Source organism: Dromaius novaehollandiae, chromosome 5 (genome assembly GCF_036370855.1).
Source record: "Dromaius novaehollandiae isolate bDroNov1 chromosome 5, bDroNov1.hap1, whole genome shotgun sequence".
NCBI lineage: Eukaryota > Metazoa > Chordata > Aves > Casuariiformes > Dromaiidae > Dromaius > Dromaius novaehollandiae.
In genome coordinates this window covers 28,022,913-28,037,059 of record NC_088102.1, presented here as the reverse complement: position 1 = coordinate 28,037,059, position 14,147 = coordinate 28,022,913, and the positions used below count along the sequence as shown (strand labels likewise).

General features: G+C 43.1%; 1 protein-coding gene across 1 annotated transcript; it reads left to right on the top strand.

The window, feature by feature from the left end:
- The first annotated feature begins 10,645 nt into the window (after nucleotides 1–10,645).
- On the top strand, nucleotides 10,646–14,147 carry SSTR1 (somatostatin receptor 1). Its single transcript, XM_026120447.2, has one exon. It carries the CDS (start codon nucleotides 10,810–10,812, stop codon nucleotides 11,992–11,994), a length of 1,185 nt encoding a protein of 394 aa, XP_025976232.1. The 5' UTR covers nucleotides 10,646–10,809; the 3' UTR covers nucleotides 11,995–14,147.

The following is a 14,147-nucleotide window of genomic DNA, read 5'->3' as shown; positions in this document are numbered from 1 at the left end:
AAATTCAACACCATATCCTTGGTATAGACACTTCCAGTGTAAAAGCTCAGGGAGAAATGTTTCTATCATAAACAATGAAACATTTTTCCCAAATGCACTTTTAATCATATTCAGAGGCTGTTGATCTTTGATGTTTTACTTCAGTATCTTAATCTAATTTACAGAATCATGTGGACATCTTAAATACATTCAAAAAGCACTGCATCTTGCTTCTATTGTTTCTTAAATGAGCAGAAACTGAAGTTCCCCATCAAAAAATTCTCAGTGTGAACTTATCTTCAGGTTTAGAGGAAGAATAGAAATCATTAGGATATTTAAAAGTTAGGTGCCTGTAGGCAGTAAGATAGCACGTTATGAGTTGTGCTGGAGTGGGAATTTTAGCAATTATCCTTAGGTTTGATGTCAGTGGAGGTGCTGTATTCACAAATCATGTATCTGCAAAGATCCTCAATGAACGGAAAGTTCCATTTATATAGTTTTAGAGTCTTTGAGGTAATATTTTCTTAGTATTTTCGTTATAAAAACAGGAAAGAATACCCTATTTCTTGAAACATATTTGGATATACTGACAATTATGTATTCACCATTAGTTTTCCGGTACTTCACACCATAAGTAGTTAATTGTATGTCATTTATAAGATCATAATGGCATCTTTGTATATCGATTTTGTGCAATGTAAGTTGCTACGCAAAGTGCAGGGCATCAGAACACCATAGAAAACTGAGATAAAGAAAAAAAAAATCTGAAACCTGTTCAGTGAATGTTAGATGTAGAAATACATTGTGCCCTAAATGTTGAGCTGTCTTCAGAGATGTACAAGTGCCGTAGATAACCAAAGGTAATTGTAGGATTCTGCTTTTTTACAATTAATCTTCTTTCTCCTGCCGATGGACATGAATTTCAAACAACACAGACTAGATCAGTGTTGTCACCGTACAATGTGTACTGCTACTTCTGTTGTTCATAGCCATATTTCCTTTTAATTGTTCATTTTCATTTCCACCATAAAAATAGCTTCTCATTGCTCCTGAGTACAAAGAAACAATTAATTACATATAAGATTATGATGAGGCATCAATTTTTAACAAGACTCACAGTGAATTAATGATTGTTTGCTATATAAATGTGTTTCAGGAGGCTGAGGAAGGAGTTATCCATCAGTAAGATCTATATCATTTATTCATATGACCATTAAATGAAACCCTCACACATTTAGAACCCTTTCCACAAACCAAATGAAGTAAGTAATAAAATTTAACTGTGTATCATACAACAGCTATGCTTATCATATAAATTTACTTTGCTCTCTGCTATCATAGCAATTTTTCCTGATTTGTTTAAAGCTATTTGTATGCAAACAGGACCTCCCCTTCTCCCCACATTCATAATTGATCATCCACTCATTCTGCTAACACATTTCTTACAATATTTATTCTCCAACTGCATCCAGGGCTGCCAAAATAAATACTTAGCACTGGGAAACAGTACCAATCAACATACATTCAAACGTAACAATTACCGTAGAGAGGTTGGGGAAGACCAGTGCCTGAACCATTTCAAAACTAGGCTGAACAAAGCAAAACCAAAAAACACTATATTCTGTATGGAAGAACTTCCTAGAAGTCAAAGAGCAGATGATCCAATGCCTCTCTCCTCAACTAGCTTTTGTGATAATTATTTATAATTAATTGTGCTTACTGATGGACACAATCTAATACAATTAAAGTCCTAAATGTCACAGGTGTTCTTGTTTAAATTAGTTGTTAGATATTTCAAGGAGCTACATTCAGGGAATCATTGGGAAGGTTCAGTTTCACAGATATTTTTCAAGCACACGGCATTCAGTGGATTTGTATATTCTTTGCATGAACATTTCCATCTGTGCTTGAATGTTAAAAATTTTCCACCCTTCTTGTAACTTATATGAATATATCTATTTAAAGATTAAGCAGTTCTTTAAAACAAAGAGTTTATAGTGAATTTCTTGTATCACGTGAAACAATTTCTAGAGCCCAAAGATTACACAGCAGGAGATCAGTAAAATTCTAGCAACACTTAGAAAGAAACAAGAACAAGCACAGCATTAAAAATTGTATAGGATTGTATACTGAATTAATATGATGATTGTACAACATACTTGGCCTAGGGATTATAACATGAATTTGTGAATAAATTTAAAACTAAGAGACTTGTTGCATCAAAAGAGATTTTTGACATTACCATTTGACACTGACAATTTTACCAAGTCCTCATTTAATTTCTTTTCTTTGCCCAGTTACAGTGAAGAGAAAATAGGTAAAAGTAACTCTATTCTGCAGGTCAAATGAGAGATGTTGCTCTTCTGGTTCCTGTCAGAGGAAGTGGGCAAAATTTTCTTCTTGGGTAATGGATGAAACCTTCTAAGTCTCAGTAGAGTTTTGCCATTTACCTGTAAGTAATCTGAGCCATTTAATCTTGCATGCTTACACAAAGTAAACGAAATTGCTGTCAAACCACAAGTTATTTTTTCATCATGTGAAGGAAATGTCCTTTGAGATTATCTTTGTGTCAAGCCCAACTAAATCATTCCAGGAATGTTATTTGTTGCTTAAATACAGCAAAACCTGACAATTATCTTGAAGTACTGCAATTTTATACAGCCTGAATTTAAAGATGCTAAATTAAACTGTCTTAAATCCAAGTGGAAACTTTGTGACTGTTTCTCTGAAGATGATACAGTCTCACAGTAAAACAAGTCCCAGTACTCAGAGCTGCATAGAATGGCTTTGACTGAGACCAAGATGGCTGAGAGGTCTACAAATTGCAAACTGGCAGCTGCTTTATTGTTTTGGTAAAACTCTTGAAGTTAGCTAGAGCATCTAAATGTTACCAAAAAACCTAACTGGAAACTAATTTTCTTCTCAAGAGGTATAGCTAAAAGTATACAGAACCTTGCCAAGGAGAGTTAATTACAAGTGAGATCAGAGCTGACATTAGTGTTGTAATCAGAGCTCTGAATGTTTTCAGATGTCAAGAATGTCCATAGGAATTGCATCACAAATCCATCCTTCTTTGCCTTTGAGGAAACACACTGGCATGCCGTCTGTTCATTTATGCTGTAATAATGACTAGCAACCAAGTCATAAATATTCTGCCTAGGGATGGAATACATACCACTGTGAAACCTCAGCGGCAAGGCTCGGTTAGTATAATGAGCCCTGCTCAGCGATGTCCATAGATATGGCAATTTTCACTAGCTGAAGACATACCCCCTGGAAGTTAGCCTGACTTCCAAGTAAGAAATAAAACACAGTCTTCTTGCTATGAGTATTTAAAAGCTTGGTTTATGCCCTTCAAAGTGGGAAGACAAATTGCCTTGCCTTTTGACTGCAGTAAGGTTTCTTATTCAAATACACATTATAGCATAGAACAATGTGGAGTATCACTTCTCAGATATAATTCATTCAGCTAAAACAACATATGCAGCTCCCTTACACTTTCCAAATTTTTAATCGAACAGTAACAAGATTTGGTATCCAACTATCTGCTTTGCTCCAGGCAAATTTTGACTAGCCCTGATGAATATCTGGTAAGTACAGTTTGTCCTTGACCATGTTTGCAGCCAAAACACACTAACTAGCATTTCAGTTGCTCCTACTGCTGATGCTACTTGTCAGCAAGTAATTTTTCTAAGAGAGGCAAGGACTAAAAATCAGCGTTTCGACCACTGTTACATCAATACAAACCCAGTTAATTACAAGAAGTCAATAGAATTACTCAGATCTGGAAATGTGTATCTGAGATCAGAATCTGGCACTATGCCTTTTCTTGTTCTCTGGGGAACCAACCTAGCTATTGAGAATTTGGAGAGTGTGCTGTCAGCATATATATTCAGCCATCAGCTTTCTTGAACAAATCAATAGCATAGAGCAGTTTGCTGTGTGGTTCTGCCAAATAACTGATTTTAGTAATGTTACTCTATGTTGGTTATTAACTACTACAGTAGCAAAAGAGATGAAATGGGAAGAATACCAATGTAACACAGCTTTTGCCAACCATCTGACTTCAGTGTTTTCAGCAACTAACTCTGAAATAATGCATCTGCATGGAGAGACAAAGAATCATTTATCTCTGCAGTAAGCAACAGCTTGACTCTTTCACTGATGAATTTGGCTTAAAACATCTGCTTTTACAGAATAGATGTTAATTTCTCAATTAATTGTAAAGTTCAAAAGACAAAATTTGCTTTTAGGAGAAAATGCTTTCTAACACACCATTATCATACTGAATCACTTCCATCTGTCTATTTGCACTGTGTTTTCAACTTTCACTACAAATGATATAAAGTTTAGGCACTCCACTAAAAGTAAAATGATAACCAGATGCATGACATCTAACATGCAATAACTGTATTAGAAGGGAAATATTTTAAAATACAGTGACATTCTAATGAAAAGTTAAAATCCATGCTGACTCACAGCACATCCAATGATACTGCTCATAAAGCGAGAATGGAATTTACATCTGAGTGGAGTAAGTGGCCTGGAATTTTCTCTCTTAAACAAAAGGTCATGAAAAATGTATGACTCCCCAAAATACACAATTTAAATGGTTATTGAATGATTTATAACAAAATTGTAACAGACTTCAATTCAACTGATTACTCAAACTATATCATATTTTCCTATTTTGTAGAAGTAAATGGTTGTAAAAGAGCTTTCACTCATTAACTTCCTAGTAAGATTTAGGAAACATTCAGTTCAAATGCTGTATAGGGCACCTAAAGTTTGAATAGGAGACACTTTGCTAAATTATTCAGTGGGACCCAAGCAAAATGATTCAGCCTACCAAAACACTTTTGATTTGCAGAAGTTTAATGGCTTATACAAATCAAAGTAGTATCATGGGATAATACATCAGTGCTGTGCTGAAAATGATAGAAAGATACTGATGAAAAATATTCTTCATACATTTTTCTGCTCTTTATATATTTAAAAAGCTATCATAGACTTCCTTCTGAGTGTCTGACTGTTTCCTTTTATCTTACCACAGTACTCCAAACATAGTGGCACTAGGTGAAACACAACTTGATTGACAGAAAACATATGGGACTTGTTTATAGGGTTATTTAGATGAGAGTTTTTGAGTGGCACTCTTGCCTCACCATCATGAGAAATGTTTGTGATAAAACTGTTTCTCTTTAATTTTCACTGACTTTGGCGCCTTAAATCTAGCCAGCAGAGTTGACTGCGCTAGCATGTAATTGTGGGCATCAAATTAGGGTTCAAACTCTTTAATTTCAGAGTGGCAAGTGTTTCATCAAGTAGAATGAAACTGAATGTACTTGCCTGGAGTGCAAACCATGAAGCGATGTGTCTGTGTTGTATAACCCTAGCCCTTGATGTATGCTTAGGGGAGAAGTATGTCTTATTCCAATGCCTGAGTCACGGGCCAGAGGAGAAAAAGAGAAAAAGTTGTGCAGGCTACCTCTCTCTTTGTCTGCCCTTTTAAGCTCCAGTCACCTTGGAGCTCCTGGCTTTGTCTGTCTTCTAACTGAAAGCCTAAGCCTGAGTCTAAGCTGGTGTGGGTTGACTCTCAGGAGTGAGACTTCCCCCCATGTTCCAGGGAACAAGCAGGCATGGGTGAATTCTTTCTATATCCCACTGCTTCTTTGTCCTCGCTTTTTGAGACATACTGCACCTGGAGCACTAGGTTTTGTCTCTCTCTGAAACCTAATCCTAAATCCCAAGAGCAAGTGTGTGCTGAGCCTTAGTCCATGCCCCCAGCCATGTCCCAGGGAAAAAGTGGTCAGGGGAGATCATGTTTTGCAGCCTATGTCTTCCTTGGGCAGCCCCTTTAAATCCCCACTCCAGCTGGGACTCTGGGCTTTGTCTCTCTCCTAATCCTAACAGTAAGCATTGGTTTAGCATAATCCCAAAACCTCCAGCTATGGCCCAGAGGAACTAGTGTTTAGAAGACAAAAATTGTGGCGTCATCCCCTCTTCTTTGGAAGCCACTTTCCAGCACCACTCTACCTGGGGCTCTAGGCTTTGTCTCTCTTCAACCATAAGCCTCACCCTAACAACAGACACTGGTTTAGGCTTATCCTGAGACCCCAAACCACAGCCCAGAGGAGAAAGTTGTTAGGGGAAAACATTTGTGGAGTCTCCCCCCACCTTATGCAGTTCCTGTTCACCCTTGTAAGCTAGAGCTGTAGGCTTTGTCTCTCGCCTGACCCTAACTGCAAGCCTAGGTGTGGGCTGAGCCTTATCCTGAGAGGCCCTGCCATGTCCCAGAGGAACAAGTGTTCAGGGGTGACCTCTCTGTGCAGCCTCCTGCTTCACTGGTCCTCCTCTTTGCAGCCCCACAGCATCTGGAGCTGCGGGCTTTGTGTCTCTTCTACCCCTAATCCTGACCCTAGGCATGGGCTGAGCTTTAGCCCTAGACCACAAGGCATGGCCCTGAGGTAAGAATTTTCAGGAGAGAATCCTTTTTCCATCCTGCCGGGAGAAGCAGGTCTTGCTACAGAAATGGGTTATAGAAAAGCATCTACATGCCTCTTAGACAAACTTGTAAAAATCTGTTGACAAGGACAAGCTGCCCTTCCCTTTTTTGTGACAGGTGGATTGCAATCACAAGCTAACCCCTCTGACCTGTTCCTTAAAGGCAAAATACTTAGGTAACGGAAAGAAACATAACAAAAATAAAATGTCTAAGCATGTTCCCAAATTAGAGTGGCTTTATATCAGAATTTCTTCTTCACAGGAAATTTTGATTGTCATAAATATTCTTTTTGTTTCCTGAAGCTCAAATGAACCAATATTAGTATTTATTATGCTATTATATCATTATTAGGGTAATAAATACATTGTTTCTAATCAAGCATTGCTCTATCAAGTAGTTAAGGTTAGAAATGTACACTTTTGAATCATAAGCAATAGGCAATTGACTGTTGATAAAAATCAGTAACTAAAATTTCTCAGTAAATTTGTATGATCAAGCAACTGGCTGAAGTGATGAAATAAATATTCAAACAACTCCTTCTTGGAAAACAGTATCATTTTCTAATATGTGAATGTAATTCTCCATCCCTGAAAGAAACTTCAATGAATGGAAATACATGAATCCTCAAGCCTTCTAGGTAGGACATACAGCACTTGGGTACTTCAGTATAGTTATGTCTATAATGGCATTTTGTTTTTCTGGGCATACCTGTCAACCAACTATGCATATGATGCCTATTAAGATTAGGACCTTTGCAGGAGTTATAATCTGCAAGTAATTTATTTTGAATCACTGCAGCAAGAGAGAACACTATGCCCAAATCTATTTCAACAGAAATGCTTTTACTGACCCTCTCAGGGTGCAGGACATGGCCAAATGCTAGCATTGCAAAGCAATTAATTAAACTGGGCCAAAGCATGATGTAAGTGTCTAAAATGCCTCTATGTGTGTTTACGTGTATGCAAACACAATGGAATGTAATGTAGACAAGAAGTGAGATTTAGTGGTGATGACACTACTATTAATGCACCATCAATTTCAAAATAAATCCTTTTTGCTCCAATGTTCATGCAGAGCAATCTAAAAGAGTTCACATCTATAATCACACTATTGTTAAATGCCAACTTATAACAATATGAAAGAAAGAAGCCACTTAATCTATACTCCATAAGTAAATGTCCTTTAACACAAACGCTCAGAAAACAAAAATTGGATTATATTTGAACTATAGGTTTTAAAACAGACTGAAGTGCTGCAATCAACCAGATGTTCTTGTTGATGGATTTGCATTTATTTACCTATGCTCCTGCTTATATCAGTGGCTGAGGGCCGATTCATATTCCCCCAGAATATAGATTTTAATGCAAATAATTCTCCAGCTACATAATCGTAGGGTTTCGAACAGTGTCAGATATCACACTGCAAGAAAAGATTTTGCATAATGTAATTCAAATGTGAATCTTTTCTTTTTTCACTTTATTCTGGAAGCTCTGATGCCAACACCTCAGAACATATAAAATCTCTAAAACCAAAAATGTAAGGATGAATTATTTGAGCTAAATTTGTATGGCCTCCTCAAGTGCTTTGATATCTAGCTAAAACACTCACATACAGCAATAGTTTTAAGAATATTAACATCATTTGCAAAGGCTGCTCAATAAATTCATTCCTATATACATAAACATAAACAACAGAAGTCCTCAAAATGCCCAAGAGACACAGAGAGTATCATCCAAATAGAACTTATGTGCAATTACTAACAACTGCAAAGATTTTTTTATAAACCATTAAATTTCTATGTGTATATATATAAATTCACAGTCTACTTGTTAGTCACCGAAGGATAGGAAACAGCTTGCTTAAGGGTCAGCGAAAGTGTGCATGTGCTAAAGGTAGTACCTACAACAAGGTGTCTAAGAGGACGCAATGGTCACATTGGCATGTCTGGCTGATGCTGATAGTATGCGGATGATCTGTGTATTGATTGGAGGTGACAACCGACATGAGGAAGACCATACAGTCAGAGAGGTTATGTGTGTGTGGGAATAGCTGCTTGTACAGATAATGGGGGTGTGTGTGGTGCTAGAGGGAATAAATTCGTGGTGATGGGTTGTAGTGAGTTGATGGTAATGCTGCATGTATCTGCATATTAAAGTGGTGGGTAGTGATGATATATATAATTGTGAGGGTGGGCAGACAGTGATAATGAGATGCGTGAATGGTAGGAGGTGACGAGTATGCATGGTAAAATGAGTGGGTAGTGAAGATGCATGTGTGATCCTCAGTATAGCGGTGTTGTGAAGAGCATATTTATTGTAGTGGTATTTATCTGGGGTAGACCTGATGTTTTTGGTGAAGGGAGGTGGTGCTTATAGGTGACAGTTTATGTGAAGGGGCAGGTTGATCTCCATGCAAGTGTGGTGTGCTCATACATATGAGCAGCTACAATAGACTGGATAAGCAATTTCTGAGTTTATTTTGTACGCATGTGTGTGTTGTGGCACTATTAAGACTATTTGGTGATGAGGGAGTGTTGATTCAGTGAGCAAATATGAGGGTGTAAGTATTAGTGAGTAAATGTGTCTGGTTTTTACAGGATGGGCAGGTGGTGGTGTTTGGAAACTGATAAAGTGGGTATGTGTAAGTGTTTAAGGACAGAGTTCATGGGTGGAGTGACAGCATGTGTAGGGAGGTAAGAGGCATGTTGCCTGGAAGGGGAGGTGTATGTGAAGGTGGTAAAGTATGTTTGCTGGGGTGTTGAGATGCAGTATTGGGAATATCTGCTGGTGCTCATATATATTTGGAGCAGGTAGTATGGATGAAGTGTGTGAGGAAGCAGGGTCTGTCTAGAGATGACAGCATGAATAACTATTGGTTTATATGATCATGTTTATTTAGGATCTGGCTGTGTGTAGAAAATAGCATGGTATGGGTCAGTGTGTAGAAGCAGCTTGTGGGTGTACAGGTGTATCAAGGGATAGATAAGTCATTTATGTAGTGTTGGCAATGTATGTGTAGAAGCAGTATGTGACTGGAGATGGTAGCACCGGTTTGTGTCCCTTTATAGTGGTGGTACTCTGTGTGCAGGAGCAGGCTACTCATATGAGGGATATTTACAATATTGAGGGGCGCGTGCCCGTGACAGTGGTGATATAGGCACGTGATGGTTGAGACTGAAGTGGTACTGACCAGAAGCAATATGTGAGGGGGTGGAAGAATCGCCAGTTGGTGTCTACATGGTGACATTGGCATTACACTGTAAGCAGTGCCAGTGGGCATTAGTGTGCAAGCTCATGTCTGCACAGCTGCATACGCGATGGACAGAGGCAGTGCATGTGCTGAGGCGAGGATGGGGCTGGGTGTGCTGTTTCAGGACAGAGCGTGTGGAGGGGGACAGGACTGTAAAGCGCTGGACACTGCTAGTGCATGGCGTCTGGTGGCGAGGTGGCACAGGGCAAGGTGGGGAGCACGGAGCTGTGTGGTGGCAGGCTGTGCAGGCACTGCTGGTGCGGGGCACGGCTGTACACGCATGGTGAAGGTCGAGGGGTGTGCAGAGCCGGTGTCATGCCTGGTGGCAGCACTGCGGGGGTGGGCACTGTGTGTGGTGCGGGGAGAGGAGGGGGAGCGGCAGCTGCGAGGGACTAGACATGACACTGCGCTCCCACCCATGAGTCAGGCTTTTGTCCCAAAGCAAGAGGCACCATCCTTTTGCCTGGGGTGCCTCTGGCCCCCAGGTGCTGGGAGAACAGTGCTTGATGGGGCGGGAGAAGGATGTGGGCTGGGGGGAGCAGAGTGGGATGAGAAGGGGGTCTGCGGGCCGGGGGGGCAGAGCTGGTTGGGAGGGAGCAGTGCAGGATGGGAGGAAACAGCAGGATGGGGGGGCAATGCCGGACGGAGGACGGCGCGGGCCGGGAGCAGTGCGGGAGGGGCCGGGGGCAGTGCGGGCCGGGGGCGCTGCGGGCCGGGGGCGCTGCGGGCTGGGTTGGGGGAGGCTGCGCGCTGGCAGCCCCGGCAGCGCCAGCACTGCGAGCAGGCTGAGGGCGGGACGGCGAGGGGGGCGGTTGGGAGGGACACCCACTTACGTCTCCTCCTGCATTTTTTTTTCTTTCCCTCCTCCTTTTCGTAGCTGGTGACGTGCCGCTGCCTATTAATCATTCACCAGCCGGGGAGCAGCAATTACTGCCACTCGGAGCGAGCGGCGGCCGCAGCCGGCTCCCTCCCCGCCGGCCCCGGAGCGGCCGAGCCGGGGCTCTGCCGCGATGCCGAGCGCGGCGAGCGGCGGGCGCCTGCTGCTCTGAGCCGGGGCGGGGAGGTCCGGGCAGAGGATGCTCCCCAATGGCACCTGCACCAGGCTCCCGGGCGGTGCAGGCAGCCACAGCAGCGGCAGCGAGAGCGGCGGCGGGGCCGGCGGCGCCTCGGAGGAGGCGGCGGCGGGGGGCATGGACTCAGGCGGCAGGAACTCCTCGGGCTCCCCGAACAGCACCCTGAGCGAGTCCCAGGGCAGCGCCATCCTCATCTCATTCATCTACTCCGTGGTGTGCCTGGTGGGACTGTGCGGCAACTCCATGGTCATCTATGTGATCCTGCGCTACGCCAAGATGAAAACGGCCACCAACATCTACATCCTCAACTTGGCCATCGCGGATGAGCTGCTGATGCTCAGCGTCCCCTTCCTGGTCACCTCCACCCTGCTGCACCACTGGCCTTTTGGCTCGCTGCTCTGCCGCCTGGTGCTCAGCGTGGATGCCATCAACATGTTCACCAGCATCTACTGCCTGACGGTGCTCAGTGTGGATCGCTACATCGCTGTGGTGCACCCCATCAAGGCAGCTAGGTACCGCCGGCCCACTGTGGCCAAGATGGTGAACCTGGGTGTCTGGGTACTCTCCATCCTCATCATCCTGCCCATCATCATCTTCTCTAACACGGCAGCCAACAGCGATGGCACAGTTGCTTGCAACATGCTCATGCCAGAGCCCACCCAGAGGTGGCTGGTGGTCTTTGTGGTCTACACCTTTCTCATGGGCTTTCTGCTGCCTGTGGTGGCCATCTGCCTCTGCTATATCCTCATCATCGCCAAGATGCGCATGGTGGCCCTGAAGGCCGGCTGGCAGCAACGCAAGCGCTCAGAGCGCAAGATCACCCTGATGGTCATGATGGTAGTGATGGTCTTCGTCATCTGCTGGATGCCCTTCTATATTGTGCAGCTGGTCAATGTCTTCATAGAGCAGGACGATGCCACTATCAGCCAGCTCTCTGTCATCTTGGGCTATGCCAACAGCTGTGCCAACCCCATCCTTTATGGCTTTCTCTCGGACAACTTCAAGCGGTCCTTCCAGCGGCTGCTCTGCCTCAGCTGGATGGACAATGCTGCAGAGGAGCCCATCGACTACTATGCCACTGCTCTCAAGAGCAGGGCTTATAGCGTGGAGGACTTTCCCCCGGACAACTTGGAGTCAGGGAGCATGTACAGGAACGGCACTTGCACCTCCAGGATTACCACCCTCTGAGGAAGCGCCCCAGACCTCCATCTCCACCACTGCCCCCAAGGAGGAGGGCACGTGAGGCTGGGACCATGGCATGGGGTGGCTGGGAGGGAGGGGGTTTTGGTCCTGCCCACCAGTGGCAGCATTTGGCGTGAGGAATGAAGAAAACCCTGTGTCCTCCGTGTGCTGCCCCATTCCCCATGCCCACCTCCCCTGGGGGTTGGTGTGTGTGCTGATGCTTTGACACCCCCTCAGTAAATTGACTGCTGCACCCCACAGATCAGCTTGGGGTCCAGCAGCCAGGCCCAGCAGAGGTTGTGCACGTTCCATGATGACTTTCCCCTCACCTTTTGTACGACTTTCCCATGGCCCTGCCCCTCATCCTCAGCTGGTGGGACCCTCTGGGCCACCAAAGAGGCAGCATGGAGCTGGATCCAGCCAAGCACCACCAGCCCAGCTCAGCCTCCCTCGACTGCAAGCAGCCCTGCTTGGCATCTCTGGGCACATGCCCTCCCTTCAGAGAGAAGAAACATTGGGGGAAAGTCCCCTCCAACTCACACCTTCTCCTTCCCTGGAAAGGAGCAAGTAGCCTTCTCCACCTCCCCATGGGAAAAAAGAAAAGGGAAGAAAAGGTCCCCTAGAAAAGGAGCAGCAAATTCATGGAGCTGCTTTTTGCTTCACAGACAGCCTTCACCTTGCTGGGGACCAGCCCTCTGCCCTGCGCTCGGGGAAGCAGGGCAGAAAAGGTCTTCCCAAAAGAAATTCGATTATTGCCATGCCTCAGAGCTGCATAGCAGGTTGCTGATAATGGGGAGATAAACAGTCCCATGACTCGCAGGGAGCAGAGTACTGAGCTGGGGAGATAGCGCTGAGCTGGAAATGTTTGGATGTGTCGGTACATATAATAAAGGTGCGCAAATAATAAAGTTTAAAGGGAGCACTAGACTGTGAAGCTATTGTCCTGCGCCTGCTCCATTAGCCGTGAAGCAGCTCTGAAGAGAGCTGACACAGAGTTTTGAATGACAAGAAATCACTTTAGCCTACATAGAAAAAGGGGGATTAGTTTCAAAATCTCCATCAAGATTTAAAATAAATACTTGACAGAAACATACCTAAAGTAGCTGTTTGATAATAGCTATTACCCTAGCTCCAATTTCTTCTGTTGCACTAATAACTGAAAGGGGTTTCATATGATGTCAATGTAATATACTGGCCCAGAGCTTCATAATATGTTTCATTTCTGAGAATTGTTGTTTTTAGTGTGTGCCAAATGTCTTTTTTTCAAATTTTTTGTTTGATTCTTGTCACTGTGTTGTGAACGTGTTTTTCTGAAGCAATTTATACTGTGTACTTATGTCTCTGGTGGCTACTTGCAAGAGTGCATTTAAAATGGATGATGCTCAAGAAGGCTCCTTTTCAGAGAAAAAGGCTATAACTTTTTCTAAATCTTTTATCTACGTTGTCTCCCCTCGCAAAAATTCTCTTTCCTGAATTTTCCCTCTTCCGCTTATGACACAACACTTTTCTTATAGATAAATGAGGCTTATTTGCTAAATGACAGTTGTTTAAACAAACCATTCTATTCCTGTTCCCCCTTATCCCAGATGTAAGGATTGGTACAGGCTGTGGTGAAATAAGCAGCTATGCCTTTTGTTCTCTACCACATATATTAACAGTGTCACACAGTGGCGGGCGTTCCAGTAGCTGTGACAAATCACTTCTCTAGCACAATACTGTGATTATATTAATTATAACTACTGGCAATCTGAAGCAAGAGCTCTGGAAAATTCTCTGGTAGCAGCATACCCGTAGCACTATCTACTCGTAGCTACAGTGCTTAAGTCCAAATAGTGTTAAAGTCTACTTTGATTATTAAGACATGTAGCATTTGGGGTGGTTGACTTACTATGGACTCTTGTTAAATTGTACCATTTAACTTTTCTCGGCAGCAAAAAGCAAGAGGCTACTTTGTACATTTCTTTCACCAAAATTTAGATACCATTAAATGAATGTATAAATTTAGTATTTCGCAGCAGCCTGACTCAAAGCCCATTGCAATGAGAGTAAAGATTCTTATTCACTTCAACGGACCGTGAGTCAGGCCCTTTTAGTTTAAAAATTGCTAATGTGGAAGCTGTTACATCCTTATTAAAATATTTTGTGAAAAGCTTTAACAA

What these genes read in the sequence shown, in the direction of transcription:
- SSTR1 (XM_026120447.2), top strand. Translation starts at nt 10,810, where the DNA reads ATGCTCCCCAATGGCACCTGCACCAGGCTCCCGGGCGGTGCAGGCAGC.